Source organism: Ochlerotatus camptorhynchus, unplaced genomic scaffold (genome assembly GCF_037179485.1).
Source record: "Ochlerotatus camptorhynchus isolate MF236.1 unplaced genomic scaffold, CSIRO-AGI_Acam_v1.1 ptg000336l, whole genome shotgun sequence".
NCBI classification, from domain to species: Eukaryota; Metazoa; Arthropoda; class Insecta; order Diptera; family Culicidae; genus Ochlerotatus; species Ochlerotatus camptorhynchus.
Window position 1 is genome coordinate 1,726,918 of NW_027040824.1, and position 25,654 is coordinate 1,752,571.

Here is a 25,654-nt window from a genome sequence, read left to right on the forward strand (position 1 = left end):
GCGCTGCTTGGAGTGCGACTAAGATAATAATACAATATTTTTCATCACTGACTTTGCTCTCTCTACGTTGATGAAAGACAGCCCTGCAAAGGACACTGACATAGGGGAAATGGATGTAATGTCGGCCTAAATGCCCCTAATTTGAGCCCATGCATAAATTCAGCAATCGACTAAATTTTCATTAGCGATCACAAATTTCCATTAGTACCGTCCCAATGACGCATTCATCTAGATAAAATTGATAAATAGCAGATTTTTAGCGATGGGCCCAATCATAGATCCATAGGCCGACATTAGAGCCATTTCCCCTATCACAAAAGATCAATGTGTTCACGCAGCTACTCGGTGACTGGGTAGATCGCACTCATTTTTATATGCCGTACACTCAAAAAATATTGAAATTTAAATTGTGTAAAAGTTAGGCTAAATCGCAACTCTCCGTACCGACGCAAAGGTCGGTATAAAGGGAGAGAATGCAAACTTAGTATAAAAATGGTTTATGCGTGCCATAGTATAAAATTTAAATATACTTACAATGCATTGATATGGTTTATTCAAGAGAATGTATTTTTCGCTTCTTTATTTTATTTATGGTAAATATTATTGTTTTTAAATAAAAATAAAAATTGTCTCAGGAAGGTTTTTTAATTATTTTATTTTTTATGGATATTATTAAAAAAAATTACAACTTCATCTAAAAATTAAAATTGTCTCAGGAAGGTTTTTATATAATTTAATTGTTTTTGAATATTATTTAAAAAAAAAATTCTTACAATTTTGATGTTCATTAGGATGAACTCGTGCTCACGCAGTCTAGTAGCTCTTCGCCAGCACGAAGCTCCGAAGAGAATCTAGACGTTCTTTTTCCTATCATTTCAGTAAACACTGATCGAATTCCACTCGGACTTAGTATAATTTTGACGAAAATTTTAATCGAACAATGTATACATTTTTAAAAACCATAAAATGCTTAAAATTTAATCCATATTCGCTTTGTAATATTTTTGAGAGTATGGAGTTGTCAAAAAATGAGTAAACTGGTTTTGCTCCGATGAGTGGAGTCTACCCAGATTCTGGGTAAATGATTCTGATATGAATTTTTCCTAGAGGTGGAATGTGCAGTCAAATCGGACTACTGAACATCCATCAATGAGATGTAATTGTGTAAGGCTCATTGAGTTTGTCATCTCTTTCGTTCTCTCGCTGTTTAAACGATTGAAGGAGTGTGACATAAAACTCCGTCATCCATTTAATCAGCCGGAGCACGAAAGAGACGATGAATCCACTGGGCCTCACGTGTTTACGCTCATTGATTTTCCATATGTGAATTTGGTTCCAAATATTAAACCAGCGTTGCTTATGGCTTTGTTGTCGTTTGGAACCAGTTATGCGAGGTAAGCAACGATTGTTCGTATTTGACAGTCACTTTGGTGCACTTTGAATTAGTGACAAGGCGAGTTTTGCGCAGTGAGTAAAACATCAGTTTTAAGAAGTAGCTAGTCGAGTTTATCACCAAACAGTTCCCGTAAGTGTGTGATCGAGACTTGTTAGAAGCAATTGTTTGTGAAGCAATTTAAATATATCGACAGTGAGCATGCATAAGAGCGTAAACGCGATGATCGATTCTCTTCGTCGATTTTCTCTTTTGTTAATAACTCGCTAGAATTAACGTTTTTCGGTGCGTTTGCTGTTGCTTTTGATAGACAATACAATCTTATTTCGCTCGATGGGCTACGTTTTAGTTGGGCTCCCGTAAATCGAAGTCAAACGTCATTTTTGACAGTGCTATTTCTTTTTCGAGGGGCTCATGTATGAACAATTTGGATAGTTACTAACGAATTGTGATGGTAATAAACAATCGGTGTATCCCTCAACCAACTTAATCCTAAAGTTTTGACAGTTCTGATCACTGCACATTTGATTTAAATGTGGTCGTTTACGATTTTTGGGCATAAGTCAGAATTAAGTGTCATGTCGGTTTGTCGGTGGTTTGGCTCCCGTTTGACTCCCAGTTGACAAGAATATTGAGTGAATCCGTAGTACCCATGATTGTATGTAGGGTAGAGCACTACTTCATCGTAATCGCCCATTTCCGTTCTATCGATTAGAAAAGATCAATAACATAATCCTAATGAATGTCGGCGTAGTGTAATACCTGTATAATGAGAAAAAGAGAAGGATTAGTGATTTCCATTTAATTCCACTACCTTATTTGCTTATCCTTGACAGATACGCGTATTTCATCTACAATGTGCAGACTTCTTCAGTGTCTTGTACTAATACTTGACGATTAGTACAAGACACTGAAGAAGTCTGCATATTGTAGACGAAATACGCGTATCTGTCAAGGATAAGCAAATAAGGTAGTGGAATTAAATGGAAATTACTAATCCTTTTTTTCTCTCATTATCAATAATAGGTTTGTACCGATGCGTTAGTTCATTAGCTACAACATAAATTTTGTTAGAGCGCATTGTATGAATATTTACGTTCATGGTTCTCCAAATAAAAGAAGCGCTCCTACCGAATCCCCTTTTTCTTGGTCTATCCGTAGGACGAAGAAAATCTAATGGCGCACGCTATGTCTAAAGGCACTTTTTTGTAACATTCATGTACCTCAGATTTTTCTTGACAGGATGTTAGTATTGATCATAACAATCAAATCTGTGTTTTGAAGTTTACAAAGCCGATTATGAAGGCGTATATGGACTATTGACGATACAAAACTATTACGAATTGAACAAATGCAGTTAAACAAGGTTCAAATGATGATTGCATTAATCTAAATGGCATTAAAGAGTTCTCTTTGACTTTTAAGTAAGATCTGTATTGAATATGTCGACTATGACCAAAATCAATTAATATTTTTTGCTAGAACAACTTCTTAATTAATTTCTCTTCCCTCATAAGAGTTAAAGAAAAAGAAATTAGCAGGACAGTCTGGTAGGTAGTAGGCATTGATTTTCGTCCTTTTTAGAGTGTTTTTGTTTTTATTGGAGGTATCGTGTAGAAAATCTGGAAAAAAAAATAAAAAAAAAAACATTCTGAAAAAAACAGAGAGTTCGCTTGTTGTGCTTCAAAAAAAGCGACTCTGTAAAAAAAATCAAGCCACTTTAGTAGCGACGATCGTTGAAAGATTTTTACTGGAGTTCAATAAAGGAGATAGTAGGTATCCGAAAGTTTTGTGTCCCGTACTCAGCAGGTGGTGAAGTTAAATTTGCTTGGTTAAAAAAAAAAACAAATATAAATGTTTGACTCAATGGCGAGATCGAAAATAAATTCTGGCAACCATGACGAATTGGTTTGAAAATCGTCTTTCCGATAAAACAGGAATGATACTCACATGAGGTTAGCTACGTTTGCCCAGTGAGTTTAGGTAGTTCTAACCATGAATTACTACAGAATTGCTAGAGCTTCATTGCAATTCCCATATTTTGAATAAAGAAACATTCAGGAAGGTTCAGCGACTTTCTAGGAAATTCAGCAAACTACAGGGAACTGTAGTGAATTTAAGGAAAGTTCGGTAAACTTTAAATAAGTTCCTCCAAAGAAGCAGAGAAATTCAACAACTTTCAGAGAAGTTCATTGAACTTCAGGAAAGACTTCAGGAAAATTCTTCAATCTTTAAAGGTGTGCTTCGCTCTCCAAATCTGCCAACTTCAGGGACATTTTGTGAGCTTCAGGGGAGTTGTCGAATGTCATCCTGGAATTAAGAATCAAGAAGCAGTAGGGTGGAGCGCTATTTCGTCATAATCGCCCATTTCCGTTCTATCGATCAGAAAATAATAATAATATCAATGATTTAACCATGCACAACTAAACAATAAGTTTGTTCCGATGCGTTAGTTCATTAGCTACAACATAAATCATATTAGAGCGCATTGTATGAATATTTACGCTCAAAACAAAAGAAGCGCTCCTAGCGAATCCCCTTTTTCTACGTTTATCCGTAGGACGAATAAAATTAAATGGCGTTTCAATGCCTTAGGCCGGAATTGAAACTCGTAGGATGAATTTAGAATCAAGGTACAGAATCAAATTTCAAACAATATCTCATCAATTTGTGACTCTTTATCAAATCCAATGGTATGTTTGGAAAGGTGAATAGATTTAGAAGTCATCTTTGACAGAAATATTCCAGTTTTTGTTTAAACTCGTTCAGAAAAGAGAGGTAAAGCGTAGGTTGTGTTTAGTAGGACGGAAATTAGATCAAAAACCCTATGTTTGTAAATCACAGAATCAACGTTGATATGCGTGCATGCTGATTTGTTAAAACCCAAGTAACAATTTGGGTTTTATGATTAAAACTTGTAGAATGGTTTAAAATCTCGATGAAATGAAGTTTTGGTAATGATCTCGGTTAAAAATTTCAAATAAAATTTCATGGTAAATCTCCACTGTGATTTCTATAAAACATGTACGTACTGCTTTTGTCGATTATGCGTCCCGTTTTTAACACTAAAATGTATGCTCAGCCTAGCTTATGAATACCGTCTGATTTGCATTATACTCTTGCTTTGAGATCACACTAATCGTCGGACTCGATTATTCGCAGTTGACTTTTTCACTCGTCGATTTCTCGCAAACAACAACTTAATCATTCTTATCAACATTAGGTACATTAGGTTTGCATCTGATGAAAAATAATGAGAAACCTCAGTTTTCAAATGCTGATCAATTTGACTCCATTTTACGATACCGATAAATTGGGGATTATTTTCTCTGTCCGTGGTGTTACTTTGCATAATTAAATGGTTGTTGGCATGAATTGATTGAGTCCAACATGTTTTCCTTTATGATTGTTCATTTCAGATATGACTACACGTGATTTAAAACGAAGGCAGTGAATTTTGTATAAACTCATCAGACCTCTAATGGCAATATTTGGTGCATTGCTTGAAATCTTATTGTTATAAACAATACAAAAAGGTCAACATTGGAAAACATTACTTCTTAAATAGATCCCCATTCCACCGGAATATTTGCCCTCAACATCACGTCAGTATTTATTTTCCCTTGAAAACAGACGTTTTAAGCGTCGTTAAACGACCAAATATTTCATCCCACATAATCCTCCATCGGTGAAGACCAGAACATCCATCGTCTGTCTTCCCTACTTTTTTTCCTGTCAGATAACAAGCACCAGCAAGAAATCTCTGACAGAGATATCAATTTTTTGACACGCACAAATTTATCATATTTCCTGCCATGACAACGAACCGACGACAACAGCCTGAGCAGAGATTTGCTCGTTCCCCTTATAAAGTCATATAGTGTACAGTACATACTTTTCTCGGTGGCAAGTGTATCAAAATTTTTAAAGAAGCAAGCCGTCGGCGGATCGTTTGGTTTGACATTAGGGGGAATATGTTTTTGAATGAAGTTTTTTTTTATATTAGCGGATTTAAGAAGGAGACAATATTGATTGTTTCATTCTAGATTTCATGGAATTTAGGGTAGATTTATTCCATGAGTCAGTTGGCATGGGTTTGAGTGCTCAATTTCGGCACTAATACTCCATAATACTCAATCTGTTAAATTTGCTGTTGGCAGGAAAAGGCAAACCAATTTGTTTTTTTTTCTGTCGTGAGGGATTCGTTTTGATGACGTATGAAAATTAGGATTTACTTTGAAACAATTAAGGGGTAGAATATTGAACCGTTTGCACATACTCAAATCGTTCTGCTTAAATTCGATTAATAACATTGCACGAACTTGTCATGATCGATCATGATACAGATTAAAGAATAACCCTTTACATTATATCCAACGACAGAGTAAATCCACTATGCTTCCTACTTTTTGTCAGAACTCACCCTTACAATCTGCATTCTTTCGCCACACCGATATCTTTTCCATGGAACAATGGTTTTCATTAGACAAATTTAAGGCAGATACTCGACGAGATTGCAATTATGAATCATAATTAACTGCCAAGGATGCGACTAGACGGAGCTATCCCTCTATCGATTTTTGGCTAACGCTGCGTTAAACTTCAGCCGAATTTTTTTGTTGCCTGCTTCTTGTGCTGCGTATTTTGGCACCGGAAGATCCCAAAAGTACAAGAGCCCTTTTAATATAATTAGTCTGAGCAGCAGCAACAGTGGCAGCGGAGAGGGTTCGGTTTCCTTGGGAATCGCTCGTTAGCCAAGGCAGGAGTTCTCGGTTGAGCGATGTCTTGGGAGCGTAAAAATTCCAACTATTCTCCCTTGGCAAAGTGTTTGGTCGAGTGAGAGCCTTGGCGAATCCTCCGGTCTTGACGCAGAAACGACAGAAGCTCTAACCCTTAATTAATTCACTAAATCAAATGATATTTATGGCCTCGGTGGTGGAGCTTGGTTGCCGAACGAAAGAAGGCGGAACAAGTTGAAGCCCGTAACCGAAGAGATGTCCCGTAAATCATGTGTTGATTGGAGCAGAAATTATTGCCTTTAGAGGTGACTCTCAATCCTGGAAATGACAAAGATGAACGAGTTTTGTGTCAGTCTTAGAAGTTGCTCGTGAGTGTAAATTATGTCTTTAATGATTGGATCAAAAAATTGCTTTTACTATATAAAATAAGAACCAAGAACTATTGCAGTTCCTTTGTTTGTTGATATTGACTAATACGTTCACAGCAAAACATAAATTTTAATATTACATCGAAGAGGATGCACTTCAATCATGTCGACAATCGCAGGTCATTTTTTTGGCCACAAATATAAGCAAATACACTAAAAGCAACGTAATGTCAGTTCATGCACTGTATTGATGATATAATTTTGTCCTTTTTGGCAAGTAATATTAAACCATATTTTTGACACGATTGAAGTGCATCCACTTTGATGAGATATCAAAATTATTTTTTTGCTGTGTATGACATTTAAGGCGAAATACGATTATTACAAGATAATTCATTCTCCAGAGACGAACCAGCCTAAGGCTAAAAATATCTTAAATAAAAAAAATGGATTTAAGCAGGCTCACAACTTAATGTTCTTTGAACACTTCCACAGTTGTTAATTGAGAGATTTACCATTTTTTCATTAGTATAATTGTGTGAGAAATGAACAATCATACTCTATGCCCAGGGAAATCCTAGACCGAACCGGGAATCAAATCCAGTCGCCCCAGCATCGCCTAGTTTGTAGCTGCACCTTCACCAGCTCAGCTAAGGGAGGCCCTAATTAAGGAACACTCAATTTTGTTTTAACGCGATTTTCAATTTTTGACTTTGTCGTTTTGCCATCCTGTAAATTGAATACAACCAGATTTTTCTTTGTTTTTTTGGGATTTTTTGAAATAAAGTCGCATTATTGATTAATTATTTACAAGGCGATACAGAGTAACTGTCACCGATTTCAAATGTATGCAATTCTCAATGGGTAAAGTTAATATATGTTCAAGTATATTTGTTTTAAATTGTGTACAAATGCTAGCTTGTATTGATGGTAGGATTAGAAATTTCAATCGTTTTCGAGTTGAAGGCATGGACGTGAAAATGGAGGATGTTATAAATCTCTTTAAGTTAAGCGGCGCTGGTCTTGTAGTGGTAAACGTGATTACCTCTCACCCCAGCAGGCCTGGGTTCAATCCCAGTTGGCGCCGCCGGGATGTTCTGAGGCATGACATCTCTGATCACGTCTTCCTTCGGGAGAAGTAAAGCTATTGGTCCCCGGTTCATGTGTTGATGGGTCGATAGGTAGCGTCCAGGTGTGGGAGCTGCCTCCCTGGCGTCAATAGCATTGGTGCACGGAAAACAAGATCGACGGAAAACAAATCAAGGAAAAAAAAATCTGTTTAAGGTCGTGTGTTAGCTTCTAGAAGCTGAAATCTTATGGAATGATTGAAACATTTTTGTTTGCAACATTATAGAGGTACAAAGTAACCATTCTTGAAAAATCCATTCAATATAAGGGCTTAAATGCATCGCCAAGACTCCAGAAGTGCAGTAAGTGAAACTGGTGTGCTACCTGTGATTTATTCAATTATGGTAAAGAGAGAATATGTACAGATATGAATAATTCATACAAGCGTTCAATGGTTGTGATAATTTTTTAAAGAGACAGGTTCTCTTCCTCACAAGATCTGGGACTTCAACTATCCGGATACTTTAGTGTTTTTTCAATAAAATGACTTTCTGACAAATTGATTATCAATTAATTGCTAATTAGTAGGGGAAACGCTCCTATAGTTGCGGTTTGTTAGAAGCGTTAGGTTCCGATAGTTATGCATGTAGACTCAATACACAACTATAGGAACCTAACGCTTCTAACGTACCACAACTATAAGAGCGTTTACCTTATACAGAATATCATGCTTTCTAGTGCCTAATATTGAAATAAAATAAATTGAGAAAACATTGAGATGGTTATCAGGCGGATAGTAACTATCCGGATATCCGGATGAAAATGTGTTCGACTGCAAAAATGCTAATAATGATAATATTAAAAATAAATTCAACGGACTAAATTGGAAAACCATGTTGAAGGAACAGGTAAATGTTGAATGTGCAGTGGGGGTTTTTTATAAAATTTTGTTTGACGTAATTTACGAGGAAATTCCATTAAAAATTAGACGACGCAATTATTCCTCCAAATATCCGGTTTGTTGCATTAATCATATCATTAACATGAAAAATCATAAACAAAAAGCTCACAAAACATATAGAAATCATAAAAATCGTGATAATCTCGAAAAATATTTAAGTATTTGTGATGCGATTTCTTTGGCACTGTCTGAGTATAACATAAAAGCTGAGAATGAAATTAAATCATGTCCAAGAAACTTCTTCAATTACGTCAAAACTAAAATGAAAACGTGTACCTTTCCATAAAAAATAACATTGGATGAAAAGGAAGATGATAATTCTTATGATATATATAGGGGAATTTACGTATTCTCGGCAACCTAAGCAGCGACCTTCTTTCGATAGCCTTTTTCTCTATGGAACGCACACATATGCAGTATTGGTTTGTTTACAATCTTTTGCTGCCAGCTGCTCTAACAATTTCAGTCGAAAGAATTGTCAAAAACTGTTTTGAAACGCTTTTACAAAGCTCCAATCTTCTCTAGTGAGAGCGAGTATTGTCGGCAACATCTTTTTCTTCGGCAACCGTTCCATTTGAACTGCATGTAAATCTGCTGTTCTATTATCGGCAACTCGAAATCAGCTACAATTTGTAGTGCGTGTGTTTCATTTCAAAAAAACCCTGCTAGATTGCTTTTCCTCAGTGGTAAAAATATAGTCAAATTGAAGCTGAAAGCATAAAGAATCGTTTGCATGCATTCAGCGAAGTGTTTTCATAAGAAAATCCAGTGAAAATAGTGTTTCAATTTGGGTTGCCGAAAATAGTCTGTCATGCCGAAGCCGTCATTTCCCCTATATATAATCTTTTCGCCACTTTTTTTTTCAAGAAACATACACGAAATTTTCAGATAATGATCCTGATTATGAATTTTTTTCTTATTTTCCTGACTTTTCAACTACTGTTGGCGTTAATAACATTTCGGTTCATGATATTTGGAATGGCCTACGAGAGTCGCGCACGGAACCCCTTTGGATACGGTTGTGTTTGTTCTCTGTTTTGTGCGTGCGTTCGCTTTCATAGTTTTCGGCTGCATTTGCGGGTTTAGCGCTGGCACTCTGCCTCCCGGACGGTTATACTTGTGTGATAGGTGGTTTTCTCGCTTTCTGGGAAGTTTTAGAATCGATAAAGAAAACGTGATTCATCATGTTTGCAAGCATCAGAAGATTTGGCGCTTGCTGCGTTGTTTGATTTTTTTTTCTCTCGGACCAGATATTTGTGGCATCGCGAGTGATAATGTGTCATTTCAGTTTATGTACGCGCTGCAAGGTGCGTGAAAGAGCTTGGCACGATCGGTGTTGATGTTGGTTCACTTGCAACTATTTTTGCAAAAAATAAAAAAAATAAATAAGTTTTTTCGAAATAAATTGATATCGAAAGTGTACCAAAAGTGCTTCTGAACGTGTTTCGCAGTTGGATGGTGAAATTCGCGGTTGTTTTCAGTGAAAATTCCGTATCACAAATTTTCTCACCGAGTTCCCTTTTTTTTACCGTTCGATGACATCGGGAATGCGCTCCTGGAAATATTGATTTGGTGAGTACGTTCCAGTTGAGGATTATTCTTGTACATTTCTCGATTGCATTTTCGAGGGGACGTGTCTGCTTTTGTGGGCAGTGTGTTTGATGGTCGGTTTGGTAGTATCCTTTTAAATATAATGTCTCATGTCCAAATTACCTCGATTTTCGGTCTATTGATTCAATACTTCAGTATTATATTTTCAAAACATACAATTATGCATTATGTCATTTCATGGCACATAAAAAAAGTGTGTGTATAAAACCCAATAATCTAGGTTATTTGTATTTTGTAAAACATCTTTATTTTTTATTATATTTTTCATTCTACTACATGTTTTATATACATTATTACATGATTATATATAAATTCATAATGTAAATTACAATAAATACTGGGAGGGGAGGGAGCATCAGGGTATCATTGAAGTTGTAACTGGACAATGGAGTGGAGTGCCAACCGGAGTCTAGGAGGGAATGTGTACTGTCATTTTAGATAGTTACATTTCACTCCAACAGTTGCAATGAATTTGACGCGCTCTTATTTAACAAACCATCCCGTGCAAAGCTTAACATGTATTGCGAATTTCGTTATTCATTTTGTTGGATCATATTGTTGGAAGGAGATTCTCTTATTCCCGCGGGTTTCGCATAAGTGCCTCTGCTTACGGGCCCGTCCAACCCTTTTTGGCCCTTCATACAGCAGTATGTTGAATTCAGAATGATGACGGAATTTGATCTTGCTGTTGAGTGGAGCCGCATGCAGGGCAAGACCCAAGCTAGGATAGTGGCTACTTACATACATACATGATATTTGGAATGGCCTACGAGATTTGGACGCCACTAAAGGTTCAGGACCAGATGGAATCCCACCTATTTTTATGAAAAACTTAGCAACTAAACTCATAACCCCTTTATTCTGGCTGTTTAATATGTCGCTTGAATCCGGTATATTCCCGAAGGAATGGAAAATAAATCCGATATTCGAAATTATAGTGAGATTGCTATCATTTCGTGCATTCCAAAACTCTTCGAATCAATTATAAATAAAAACGTTTTTGGCCAAATAAAACAAAGAATAACTAGTGCACAACACGGCTTTTTTAAAAGGCCGTTCAACCACCACAAACCTTTTGGAATTTGTGGACTTGGTATTAAATGTAATGGACATGGGTAACCAAGTAGAAGCTCTATATACGGACGAGCGGTTGACAGAATTGATATCCCAATGCTGATTTTTAAAAACCCAAATTGATCCACCGGGCAGGTGTATAGAACCTTTGTTACACAGGATAATCTCGCTTTTGATATTATCCATAGATATACCAGGCCTGAATGGATATTTTTATTTTTACTGGTCTCAGTTTCTGCACTGCTCAATTGAACAGCAATTATAATTCAATAATCAATTGATTTATGTTTTCACGTTAATTTTCTAACATGACAATCATTTTAAGATATTATTGTGGCTTATCTATGAGGAGCTGATATAAGATTTACGTAGTGCGAAGTGTATATAAACCACTTTCTTTTTCTTGGCTTACAACTGGAGCTTTATGACTTTATACTTAATCTGCTTTATTGCGCTCTACATACTTTAAGCATAATCTCATAATATACAATCTTATTATATTGCAATAATATTTGACGAAACAATAAAATCAAATAATCAATCAACCCGATTCTCTCTTTCGCGAATAACCCGACTGCAATTGAATTTCCCATTCAGTGTGTTGATTCAGGTGCAAGCTAACTATAGTCGCTATATTTATAGTCTGGTGGATAGAATTTCAATATATCAAAAAGCGGAACAAATTCAATATATTGTAGACCAACAATTGAAATGGTACTATCAAGTTTTATTAACAAACCGTCGATTATTCTTTCCTCGCCAATCGAACGCAAATTACCGGCATCATCGGATAGAGGAAATTTTCCCCAAAGATGGTGTTAGTTTGCGTAGGCGAGCCTTAAGTCACGAGAAAACGGGTTCCGAAAGTTTTGTTCGCAATAGCTGATGTGCTCTTTTCTGTTGTTGGTCGTGATTTGACATCTTAATTGTTTAAACAGCTATTTGACAGCTCAATTGGTTCGCGCTCAATTGGTCAAACAGCTATTTGACAGCTCAATTGGTTCGCGAGATTCTGTCCGACAGGCTATGAACATAGCGACTATAAAGCTAACATAACCTTCTGCCGAACTGTCTTGTGAGCTTAGCGAGAAATTCGTTTATGTCGCCGTGGTTAATCAAAGAAAAAGTAGATGAAAAGAATCGATCAACGAGGATAGGCCCTTTTCAAATGTTACGCGAGGTAAATTCGAACAATTGTGGCATCACTGCCTACGGCACCCCCAATAGACCTGTGCACGGGTGAACTTCAGTTCATCTACTGAAATTTTTTTGACACAGCAGCGGGGCCCTGTTTTCTTAAAATGAACACATGAATAATACTCGCGTAACATTTGAGACGGGCCTATCAACTTTTGTACACAAAACTTGTTAAGCCTTTTTCGCGTGAACCGAATACGTCCACGCAAACTAACAACACCATCGGGTAGGGCGTACATCGGTTCTCGTGAAAAGGGCCTACACTAATAAAAATTCAATGTGAATTTTTATGTGTCCCACACATGATTTTTTGCAATGTGATAATCAAATGATATATATCTATATATGTCGGACACATAGTTCTTATGTGTACACATCAAATTCATGTGTAACCACACATACTATTCATTTGACTCATAAATATCATGTGTACTTCTGGGTGGATTCTGTTTATGTGTGGACACATGAAAATCATGTGATATTTTACATGGAAAATTGCCAATAAAAATGTGTCGATATTTGACAGTGTAGCAAATTGTTTACAAAAGTTGATAGGTGCTTTTCCAATGTTACGCGAGCATTATTCCGATAAACAGGGCCCCGCTGTTATGTCAATTTTTTTCAGCAGATGAACATAAGATAACCCGTGAACTCATCATCAGAGTTTCCAGATTTGTTTCACGATGTACCAGTTAAAATAGCGATTTTTAAAAATGAGGGTGATATATAGACCAAGGTTTTAAGCGTCAGTTACACTATCCTCCTTGTGAATATTATATATATTATATAATATATAGAGACCGATGTCTAAAGCACCAGTTACACTATCCTGAACAAAATAGTGCAGGATGCACGCTATTTCTAAACAACCCAAATTAAAGTAGGATCTACTTATATTCCCCAAAATTGAGTAAACAAAGTTGGGACTGACAAGATGGCGAACGATGACGAACACCTGAATCCAAATGTTAATTTGTTATCTTGTCAGTTACAATTTAGTTCGCTCTATATTGTTTAGCCCTAATTCTAATAGAAATGAGTAGATCTTACTTAAATTCGGATTGTTTAGAAATAACGTGTACAGACAGGTGGAAAAACTCTCTGCACACGGCCAACGAGATCAACCCAAATTTGATTTTACTTTACTCATAAATCGCAAAAAGTGCAGGAGTTCAGAAAAATTTACTTCATGTTTTTCCAGTTTTTTCGCGCTTTTTCAAGGAAAAAAATGCCTGAATGTGATAACACCAACGATTGGATTTTCTAAGTCTACTGGTACTACTACTAGACTGTGTAAAATTTTCGTAAATTTAACTCATTTTCCAGCAGATTATTGAAACTTTTTTTTTCAAATTCATGATTCAGCCATGTTGGATTTTTGTATGGGACAGCGACCGAGTTTGTTTACAATTTGCTCTAAAACCGCACTTGACCCCCCCCCCCCCCCACCCGCGCGACCTCCTCGCCTATATAGTGACAAAGCTGTATCACCATTTATATACCCACCATGATCTGACTGGTCTTATAGAGCTTCTCGACGTCTAATCAGCGCACACTACTGTACCATTTAAGTCCAACGAGTGCGAGCAAGAGGGAAACAGATTAATGGGAAAATACACCGTCGATTCATACATGTGTGATAGAGAAAGACGATTCAGCATCGAAAAGGTGTATTGGAATACGTAGGGTAGGATGATTCAAAACGCACCCCTGGCGTGAAATGGCCCTGCGCTGTTTTTCATAGTTTTCCGATTGTCAATTCGTGAATTTAAAAATCAACATTGCTAGTTCAGTGCTTGAACTAACATTCTGGCACATGATATTTCCAGAATTAGTAATGGATAAGCAACGAAAAACTGCACGGGGTCATTATACCTCAGGGATGCATTATGGGCTATTCTCCCCTACATTCCACGATTTTGCGTACGATTTCTTCTTCTGATGCTAACGCCCAAACAAAACATAAAGCCTTCCCCTGACTGAAAAAAAAAACGGGTTAACCGACATGCCCGTTTTAACGTCAACATAACGTCTCAACAAATGCAACCACCAACCAAATGCAACCAAACGTCAGATCGGTATGAAATTTTTTTCCCAAGTTGATGGGATGTACCGTTGATTTGAAAAAAATCGTTAACTAAAATCATTCTATCCTGTAAATCCCCGGAACCGGAAGTCAGATCGGTATGAAATATTTTCCCCAAGTAGATATGGATAAGGTCTTTCTACTGTTAAATAAATCATGTTGATAAAGTGTACCGTTGATTTTTAAAAATCGTTCACTAAAATCATTCTGGCCTATATATCTCCGAAACCGGAAGTCAGATCGAGAAAAAATCAATAGCGATCAATAGCGCAATGGGGCCTTTCAAACGAGATATCAGCCATATTGATCGGATGAACCATCTCTAAAACAGCTTGCCTAGAAGAAACACGTCCACAGACGCACATACAGACATCAGCAAATTTCACCTTGCCGGGTCGATTTTTGATGTTTAATTTGATTCTACGATGTCGTAATCAAACTGTCAAGCCAGATCGCGCCGAGTTCTATCGATTGAGAATGTTTTATACAGGTGAGATAGCTTGTGTGGATGGCTATCGGGCGCAGACGGCAGGACGTGTGAAAATCGATTCTAATACCTATGTTACGCCAGTAACAAAGGTAATAAGAAAAAATGGGAACTGAGATGAAGCTCCTCATCTGGATTAAATCGTATTAAGTTGATCGCCAGCAAATTGTAAGATTCAACGAGAAAACATCTAAGCCAATTCATGTCATTGACGTCACTCTTATTTTAAAAAAAATATCAGGGTACTTATATACGCAGATGACATGAAGCTATTTTTAGAAATAGGAAGCGATGACGATATGAATATGTTTCAGAATAAAATACATGTGTTTTTACAGATGGTGTAGTAAAAGTTTATTGAAACTAAATATTAAAAAATGTAATCTTATAACATACAGTAGAAAACTAAACAAACAAAATCTTTGTATTACATTCGGTAATGAAAATATTAAAAAATGTGAAAATGTAAGAGATTTAGGTGTTATTCTAGATTCTAAATTGACATTTGTAGACCATTGAATTGTAACACAATAATACATAGAGCAGGCAATATGCTTAATTTTATAAAACGTTTCGGTCTCCACTTGAAAGATCATTATACAATAAAATCACTTTAAGTTGCTTATGTGAGGTCGATTTTAGAGGTCCGCTTTGAGAAGCGTCCGAGAACGGTTGTGTGTTTTTGCTCCGCTGCGTGCTTTTTTTTTTAGAGCTCGGGCTATCTTTGTGCTGCCGTGTAGTTTTTCGGTGCTCGCATTTGAATAGTTTTATGTCCCGGACGCGATAATTCTATTTAGAATGATTTGTGCTGATGTTTTTCCCCTGTTGCTTTGGTGCCTGGTGTGCTCTCGCTCCCTTTGTTGACAGTGTGACTCGACCGCGCTGATCTATTATTAGGTTTTTGCGGTGTGCATTGCTTTTGTGCACAGAGTGACATGAAGAAGAAAAGTGATATTTAGTTATTGTGTGTTTGGATTCGCTGGAGGAGGAATTGTTTAAAAATGACTAGAGAAAATTAAGCATCGAGAATGCGCTCCCGGATGTATTGATTTGGTGAGTACGTTCCAGTTGAAGATTGTTCTCTCTAAATATCCCTTTTTTGAATACGTTTCATCAATCAAACATTATTATATGTTGGGTTTGGGGGGGGGGGGGGGGGCAGCCTAAGGGTTTCAATGGATTTGTAGACTGGACAAGTGTTCGTGGATTTGCCAGTCCCTTGTCACGTGTTGATAGACGTACATCTTGTCGTTTGTCTTCCAAAGGTCTTCAATGAAGTTGATTCACCCAGCTGCAACAAACCATCAGGCAGAACTTTACAACCAGTGAAGTATCTGCAGTCATATGTAATCCTTGCACTGATGGTGGGTTCTATTCACATCACATGTTCCCCTATAAAAAAGTGAATTTGTGTCGCATATATTATAATCTCATCTGATTCTGGATTTTACAGTCAGCTTCACAGGTGTCAACCTCCTGCCCAGGAATAAGGAAAACTTCGTTAAAGTCTCTTATTGTGTTTCCCTTCCGACTGGGGGACTTGTAGACTTCGGGGCAAACTTTCTTTGACGGTGGTGGATTATTCCCTTCGTTCGCCTCCGTATCCGAAACTGGCTACATCTGTTCCAATTCTGCTTCAGCCTCCAAGCGAGTCTTGAACTCTCTTTTTTTCACTCAATTGATACGTTCCCACATTGGGTTTGGCATGGAGAACTCGTCTTGAGAGAGTTTCGCTACCGCGTTTTTTTTCCGGCCAGTGTAGGATTCCAGCTTCTTTCCAACCAGAAAGAATTACGGTTAGGCATGTTTCGCATCTTTCAATTGTTTGTACCACTTTAAATGGCATTTTTTCCGCACTTGAACTTGGACGACACTAGCTGACTCCCTTCCGAAACATTTTGAACTGTCACTTTTCTCCAGGCAACTTTGTCATCATAAAACTGAACGGTACCAAGTCAAGTCAAAATGGATAATAAATAAACAATAAGGTATTCAAATTTACTTTATAAATGCTATAATAAACCATTGTGCAGCGATGATCGAGACGTTTCCGTCGGATAAGATTATTTTGCGGCCGAGTGTCTAGGAAGCTATGGAAACCGAAATGGCTCTTGATTTTGTTTTATGCCCTTATAGTATAAACCACCATCGCACTTTGTGAGTTGCCCCAATAGAACCCTTGCTTTTGGTTTGAATCAGTACAAATTCGTTCTATTAGGTATATAAAAAAAAAAGAAGTATACATATTCATTTTCTTCCGAACTAAATAAACCACCATCACACTTTGTGAGTGGCCCCAACAGTATCCTTGCCGTTGGTCTAAATCGGGTCAAATCGGTTCTAATAATTATTTTATATTCAATCAAGTAAACCACCATCACACTTTATGAGTGGCCCCAACAGCATCCTTGCTGTTGGTTTAAATCGGTTCAAACCGCTTATAATTAATTATTTTGGTCATTGATAAAATAAAATAAACCATCATCACACTTTGTGAGGGGCCCCAACAGTATCCTTATTGTTGGTTTAAATCGGTATACACACATCTAATAATGATCTACATCTCTAGACAGCCGGCTGTTTAGAGCATAAATCGAAAACACTTATAAATAACTACACAAAACAAAAGATCGCATCACTTATCAAGGTGAATCCTGATCCAACGAACCTAACCCACTAACAAAACCTCCTTCCTGTGACTTTTGTGGGATGCAGAGGTAAACACGGTCCCAAAACAACAAAAGTCACACACTAACATTCCTTCCCTCTCCCACCTGATTGCAAGGACGTGGCCGGTGACGTTATTGATCTTTAAAGGTAGGAGTCACTGGAACATGTACACTGAGAATGGCAGGTTACTACCAAGCCCCATTCAGTTGATTCTTTGTACAATTTCACTGGTTCAGATCAATCACGGAGTGCAACTATCGATACGTGCAGTCAGACTAAGCTAAGCTAAGCTAAGCTTATGTGAGGTCGATTTTAGAATATTGTAGCGTTGTTTGGTCACCCTATATAAAAAAAAGCATGAAGAACGAATAGAGTCAATCCAAAAGCAATTTTTATTATATGCACTACGTAAGTTAGGTTGGACGGCTTTTCCTCTCCCGTGATATGAAGCACGTTGCTTGCTGATCAGCATTCAAACATTGAAAGAACGTCGGGATTACGCAAAGATTTCTTTATTAAACAATATCATTTCGCAACGCATTGACTCAGCTGATCTCTTGTCAAGATTAAATTTTTATGCACCTTCCCGACAATCGACACTTGTTCGCAGAAGATCGCCATCGGACCAATTACGCTAAATTTGGACCGGTAAATCAGATGATGACTGTTTATAATCATCATTGTGAAATGATTGACCTAAATATGCCCTCAACAGAAAGATATATTTCAGAACCCTACGAAATCATAGAACTGAAGTCCTTATGTTAATATGAAGTCTACGATTTGATTGATTGACGAATAAATAAATAAAAAGAGAAATTTCAAACTTTTCTCCCTTTAACAGTTTTATTTTTTACTGTCAAAAAGTTGGATTTTAGGTGCCCATGTGGCCTGATGTGGTATGGCAGATCTGTTAATTGTCAAAATTTAATAAAATTGAGGAATCAAAATATCCTGATAATCCAAGTCCCAACACTGCACCTCACCTTGCACATATTCTTATGTTTTTTTTATTCGGTAGACATGAATTGAAGTCTGGACATTATTAAATTGAAATTATTTCAAATCATTTTCTTTCCGAGCACATCTTGTGGATTGTTTTTTTTTTAGTTTTAACGGTAGCTGTCAGGTGGTTCTGTATCACTACTTATAACTGAAGAATAAAACCAAAACAAAACATGCAATTATGTTTTATGGCATAATTTTCATGACCGATATAAAACTTGAAGCACTCTTATATCTTCATTAAAGCCTCATTACAACTATCATCTTTATCAGAGGCCTTAGATTCACAGATAAGAAGTGTACTACAACAATAACAAAAAATACTCTGAAAATTGTTACCAGTATAAAAAAAAATCAAATCGATTCAGATACATTAAATGAAAACCCCTTCAGTGCTTTTGAACACGATGAGAATGAGACGATCGCCAATATGAAACTCCTGGAGGATCTACAGTTATGGGCTCCCTCATATAACATTAGGCACAGTGCGGTGAAAAAAATGAATAAGCGGCTTTCCGATACACTTCCGAAAGATCCACGAACCCTTTTTTAAACAACGCAGACAATTTCACTAAATCTGGTTGGAGATGGCCAGTATTGGCATCACGGTTTTAAGTCTTGTATTGAAAAAGCTTTTAGTGGAACCAACGAACATTTCATACATCTTGATTACAAGAGAAAATAGAAGGATCGTTTGGAATGTTCACTTTTTGACGGGTTGCCATGGTTTTTGTTTTGTTTTGATTCGGTGTACCTAATAAAACTAGCCAAATGACAGCAAATTGAAATCAAGTTGTGATATAAACATCAAACTGAAATCATAATTTGATTTTAGTTTACGCGAAAAAGTTTGATACCTAATTTTTCATTTTACTGTACATTTGCTCTTCAAAAATATGTTGTTGCAGGTTTGTTTTCATTGAATATAAGGGTCGATTTCTTTTATCCTCTACATTTTTTCCTTACATCAAATGTAATAACAACTCTTACAATGAACTGTAGCGTACAAGCAAGGTTTAAAGTATTCATATTTTTGTATAACACCTTCACAAGATTTTTTCCTAGCCGCAGCCTTTGGGGAAGCAAACTTTGTTCGATAATAGTTAGCATAATTTTTTTTAAATTATTTAAAAAAGCTTGATCATTGTAAACTCAGCATGCTTTTCATGCAAATCTGTAGTAGAATCTTACCTTTCCCGGTTGGGTGTTCAATTTTACGTTATATTTACATCCACCACGATGCTTACTAATGTTCCCAAAAATACAGCAACAGAAAAAAAAAGAAACTGCAAGGTTACGCGAGGTCAGCGCACGCTTCCTGTGGCTACCGAATGAAGGACGAAATTGCTTTCTCCACTTCCGGTGCCGGTTTTTCCCATATCATTGAAAATTTTCATCAAACTTCCTAATGGTCCTCCAGCACTTCCTCCTTCCGCTTACAACCGTTGTCAAAGGCGACGACATATCCTTCTGATGGAATCCTGCTGGTGTTGAACAACGCACAGTCAAATCTCGTCTTTAAGCTCGGGTGGCGACGACCGACCAACGCGTCTGGTGGGGCAGTTGCTCCGTTTTGTTGTCTAGTCATCAGGCTAGTTAGGCGGAAAGCGTAACGAATCGTATTAAAATTGATGCCTCCGGGCGATGATTTTTTCGCTGCTCCTGCGTCGTTATTCGCAGCTCCCGGCCGATTTTTGCCACGAACCATCGGTTTTGCTTCCTGCCCCTCTCCAACCGGATAAAAATGTTTTTCCACGTTGTACTCCCTGCCCTGTTGTTGGTGTTTTTATCTTTCTTCGTTGCCTTCATTTATTTATTTATTGCGTTTATTATTCCGTTCAGCGACGGCATCGTCAATAAGTTAAGCTTATACTAATTCAATTTGGTTTGTTTTTTCGCTGCTCTCCCTTCTGATCAACGTGGTGGGTTTTGTCGAATCCTGTGTGTCGCGTCCTTGTGCTTCTTCCTTCCAGCTAGCACCAGTCAGTGTGGTATGTTTTCCAATCACTCCTTTTGCACAGCGAACTTTTTTTTTCTCCTACTATTCGTTGACGCTCGGTCTTTTGCACACCACACTGCTGCCACGCCGCGGGGGACGATATTGGTTTAACAACATTGAAAATCACTGGAATCGGGATCAGCAGCGGTATCGTGTGCGGGAGTAATCTTGTTAGCGAAAATGTTCACTGCTTGTTGAAAATTAAAAATAAGACCGGAAGAAGAGCGTCATAAAATGTGATAAAAATCGCGCTCCGTTCTGAGGGAAGTCACAAGAATTTTAATCGATTGCAAGCAGGAAGGCAAGCAAGCTAGAGCGTGGCTACAACTTTGAAGATGAAAGCTAGGGGAGCATGTTGGATGATGCTATTGTTTTCTTTTTTATGACTGTCACATTGTCTTCTAATGAGATTTTCTATGGTTGTACGTTCTTGTCTTTGTTCTAGGGAAAAGTTTCACCCTGACGATAGTGATATCGACGGTCCCGATCCAGGTTGCAACGTACACGAAGGCGATCAAAGTGACTGTCGATGGGCCGCGAGAACCACGGTCGAAAATGCGACATCAAGGCTTCCATCCGTTCGCTTTCGGACCACAACGATTCGGACCTGACCCACTGATGGGATCGCTGCCATTCAAGCTGCCTGGTAAGTTTTTATTAATCGAACTATTTTTAATAAATCATTCACGATGGAAATATCAGTATAAAAGTCACTCGCGTTAATAACATGGTGGAATATTACACAGTGACTGCGATCTCTTTTTCAAATGCTATAATAACTGAGAATGTTCAAAGCTCTACAAATTTTGATTTAAGATTTTGATTAATTTTAGATTAAATTAAGACCTCTCATAATAGGATTTCACTTAAAATCTTAAAATTCGTGGTTACTTAAATGCGAGTAAATATATGTTATAGACTTATAAGCCAAGTTTCCTCATTTTGTATCATTTTTAAGTAAACGTAACTCAAGTAATAACCAAATCGGCCGTTCAGCAAAGAAATCCATCCATAGGAGTCCCATAGCTTCTCCAGCTTCAACCGTAAGAATCATGCGGAAACAACAAAGACATAGAAACAAATGCGAAGATTATCTTAGATTATGCCTCTGTTGCCGCTCCTAAATACCTCGGATTCGTCAAAAGCAGTACTAATAGCGCCTAAACGGAAAAGTTTTCCCCCATCGCGCTGCTCCTATGGCACCAACGTCAGGCAACAACAACAACAACACAACGAACTAGGCTGAACAAATTGAAGCACCAAATTTTAAAACGTTTTGACTGGATTGTGTGTTTCAGTAGCTCTGATACCCATTCCCTCCGGGGTTCCACGGGAGAGGAAAAGGAAAACTTCTTCCCTGTAAGCAACACTCTCCTCTTCCCACGTGAACAGATCCTGCTAGCTTAGTACGCTAAGTCTTTAAACATATTTCAGGAAATAAACACCGTCATTTATTTCAATTTTCACTGTCCTAAAGGATTGTGATTAATGTTGCATTTTTCGGGTGGCACCGTTGTTCTTGGCACCGACATGGGATTGAGAGTCTGAGGGCGCAATTTTCACGGGATGTGGTGCTAACGAGCCGTCACTAGGCAACACAGAGCAGCTTCGGTTTCATCTCATCTCAAGGATCGGGAGGGGAAAGTTCTTTAAAAAGGTCGGAGAGTTTTGAGTTTCATCGTCAACAGCAGCAGCTTAAAGTCGCTAATCAACAACAACCAGTGCCCTCGGGAAAAGACACACGCGGTGATATCGATTATACTTCAAGATGTTTCCGCGAACGATTACATAGGAACAGCTCCCGGGTGTGTTGGTGGGGGCAGGTACAGCAAGGACAAGAGCAACGGGGAATAATAATTATTTTTCCGCGCGCGCAAATGTTGAAGGGTGAAAAACAAAACCAGTGCCACCGTGGGTGGCATTTTAGCGATCTAAGGAGTGAAATTAAAACACTTTATTGTCTCTGCTGCTCACTCTAGAAAAGGCTGCTAAATGACACGACAACAGCCGGAAGGAAGGGAACGATCCTAGACAGGATATGCAAAATGTGTCTGGTAGGGCTTGAGCTGTGCATTGTTTTGACTTATGTGGAGTTTTCTTCAAAATGAAAAAAAAAAAATCATCATACTTGAGAAGTGACTGTTAAACGCGTGTTGGATGGTGCAAATAAATTGTCTTTATAATGTGCAGCGTCATCCGACATATTCTTTAAAATAAAATTGCATTCACCAATTGTTTATCATTTGTGTTTATGATTCGATTACGTGCAATCCCAACAAATGGTTTTAGCAGCAAAACAGTTTGTACAGGCAAACATACTCTGTTTTTCACCTTAAATTGTTTGTTGTGATACTTGATAATCATGCTGAAATGCTGTGTACAAGTAACACATCCGTCGCAAACAATAGCAACATGTTATATGTAACTAAAATATGACGTTTTGAAGTTCCTCTTAGTTCTTAATCTTCAAAGTGTATTAATTGGAATTCTCAAATTTTATAATAGGCAATACATCGAATGCAGGTCTATTACCGTCGCAGTACACTTGTCACTGAACATTTGTGGTTACTACACTGTGCTACTTATTCCATTCACAATCAAGTTGCAGCAACTTATTTCGATGGAAGTGTGCTGCTTGGGTATGGAATGGGTATGACTGTGTTAACGTGATAGTCGCTTTGTTAGAACCCAAGAAGTCCTCTACACTTCCATGGTAATTCATTGGGATGGTGGATAAGAGGGTCGGGTTTGCAGCAGGGTTTCGTTTTTGCAAACCGTACGCTGAATTTATGTTAAGAAAGAAAGTGACTAACGAATCTTGAATATGAATGAGCCTGTTAAACTCATGATGTTCAGCTCAATAAGCAAAAATGGTCACTCTAAAGCCACCAAGCCCCTCATTTCACATCACACCACTTATGGTCGAGTTGTTGTTTCACCATTCAAACCCACACAGAAAAAAAATCTGAATTTTAACTGTCGCGTAAAATTATCTCTCGTTTAATGTTGAGCTATAGTTGGCATAAACATTGAAATTTCTTACAAGTTTGTATGCAATATTGTAGATTTTTTTGAAATATTGGGTAAAATTACGCCAAATCTAGAGTTAATCACGTAAGCGCTATACAGAGTGACTGGTAATTCGAGTTACACCCGAAAGGAGGTGAAATTATACCACATTTTCAGCAAAAAATTGTATCGCAAGGTAGTTCGAATAATCATTCCATACCGGGTTATTGATCTATTTATTTAACATTGCCGAGCAACGCTACCACTTTTTGCTCTGGCACTCGCGAATATTATCAAAGCCCACCAGAGAGTAAGCATTGTTTGGCTACTATGATCAATCTTTGTTTACTAACCACTCTATTCAATTGGCGCCACAGGCAGAGGAGCAATGGTTCATGATAGCTTACTATGTTGGGGGACACATTACGAAAACAAAAATATGACATGTAACGAAAATGGGGGGTGTTTCAAACACATATTTCTCAAAGCCATTAATGGGAAGTATGTCATGCATATGTCATTCGACGGAGACATTATTCAGCATTTTTTGTGTACAGTACAAATAGTGAAAATTCTTAAACAATTAAGAAATTTAACGAAAAAAATGGTAGATATTTTCTCACACAGTCATCACTTTCCAGCCCATGCAAACATCAAACTCGCACTGCGCATGCTCAAAAGACGGTTCCCCTTTCGGCGAGTTGATCGGAGCTCAGAGTAACAATAGAATGAGGGGAGGCGAAGAGCAGTGTCGATAAAAATGACTGCCAAATCACTCACACCGTCATTCACTGCTTGAACGTCAAACAGTCCAGTCCGGTTTCGTCCACTCTCTCTCTCTCTCTTGAGTATTAGTTTTGTGACAGTCCGTTCGCGTCTCCCTTTCGCAGTGATAAGTGAAACATCGTTCGATCCCAGTATGGGAAAACCGCCACGTGGTGATGCGGTTGCAAGCTCGTCCGGGAAGCGTTCCCGTCAAGAAATCGCCAACGCTCAGTCGGCCTCGAAAAAGCTGCTGTCCAACAACCGGTACGCCATTCTGGAAAATGGTGATGAACCGGAAATAAAGAAGAAGGAGAAACTACCACTCCTCTTTGCCAAGGGATTCCCACCAGGACTTCGGGAAAACATCGAGTACTACATCGAGAAAGGCTTCTTGAAGTGCACCATGCGCCTGTGCTCTGAAGGCATCATGCTGATGGTACCAGCAAGGAAGGACTACAAGGCCGTTGAAGTGCTGCTGAAGCAGAAAAAATGGGAGTATTTCTCTCACGACATCGAGGAGGACAAGCCGCTCAAGATGGTCGTGCGTGGTCTACCCGATATGGAAATCGCCGCGCTGTCGGATGAGCTGAAGAAGAACGGCCTAAAGCCATCACAAGTCTTCAGGATGATTCGGCACGACGCCTCCCGCAAGTACCGTGACCAGCTGTATTTGGTCCACCTCGAGCGAAACACAACGTGTTTGAAGGACCTGCAGTGTACTCGGGCGCTTTTCCATATCGTGGTTAAGTGGGAACGCTACCAACATCGCTCTCGTAACGTCACCCAATGCTCAAACTGCCTCATGTTTGGACATGGGACCAAAAATTGCCACATGGTTCATCGCTGCAACGAATGTGGCAAACAACACGCACCCGAAGAATGCGAGAGCATGGAAAACGCCGATCCACAATGCGCCAACTGTGGTGCAGCACATCGAGCTACCAGCAAGTCTTGTCCGAAGCGTGCGGAATTCATGGAAATCCGCAAAAGGGCTGCTGCATCGGTTCCGCCAACTGCTGAGGTGCCAAACCATCTGGCTAATCCGAGCCGTCAGTCCTATGCGGCAACGGTTTCGTCCCCTCTCCCGGATCTATCGTGGCGTCGAGATGATGCCCCACCATCGCATGAAGCAAGAAGAAAACTACTCACAACAGAGGAACTTTTTACCATCATGGCAGAAGCAATCATCATCAAGCGCTCCTGCAGAACCAGAACTGAGCAG

General features: G+C 38.3%; 1 protein-coding gene across 1 annotated transcript in view; it reads left to right on the top strand.

Moving 5' to 3' along the window:
- RunxB (Runt related B) overlaps positions 1-25,654 on the top strand; it is a 170,287-nt gene that overhangs the window by 83,656 nt on the left and 60,977 nt on the right. Inside the window, exon 3 of the mRNA XM_065230996.1 lies at positions 21,104-21,304. Within this exon, the coding sequence (XP_065087068.1) occupies positions 21,104-21,304 (201 nt within the window). The remainder of the gene's footprint in view (positions 1-21,103; positions 21,305-25,654) is intronic.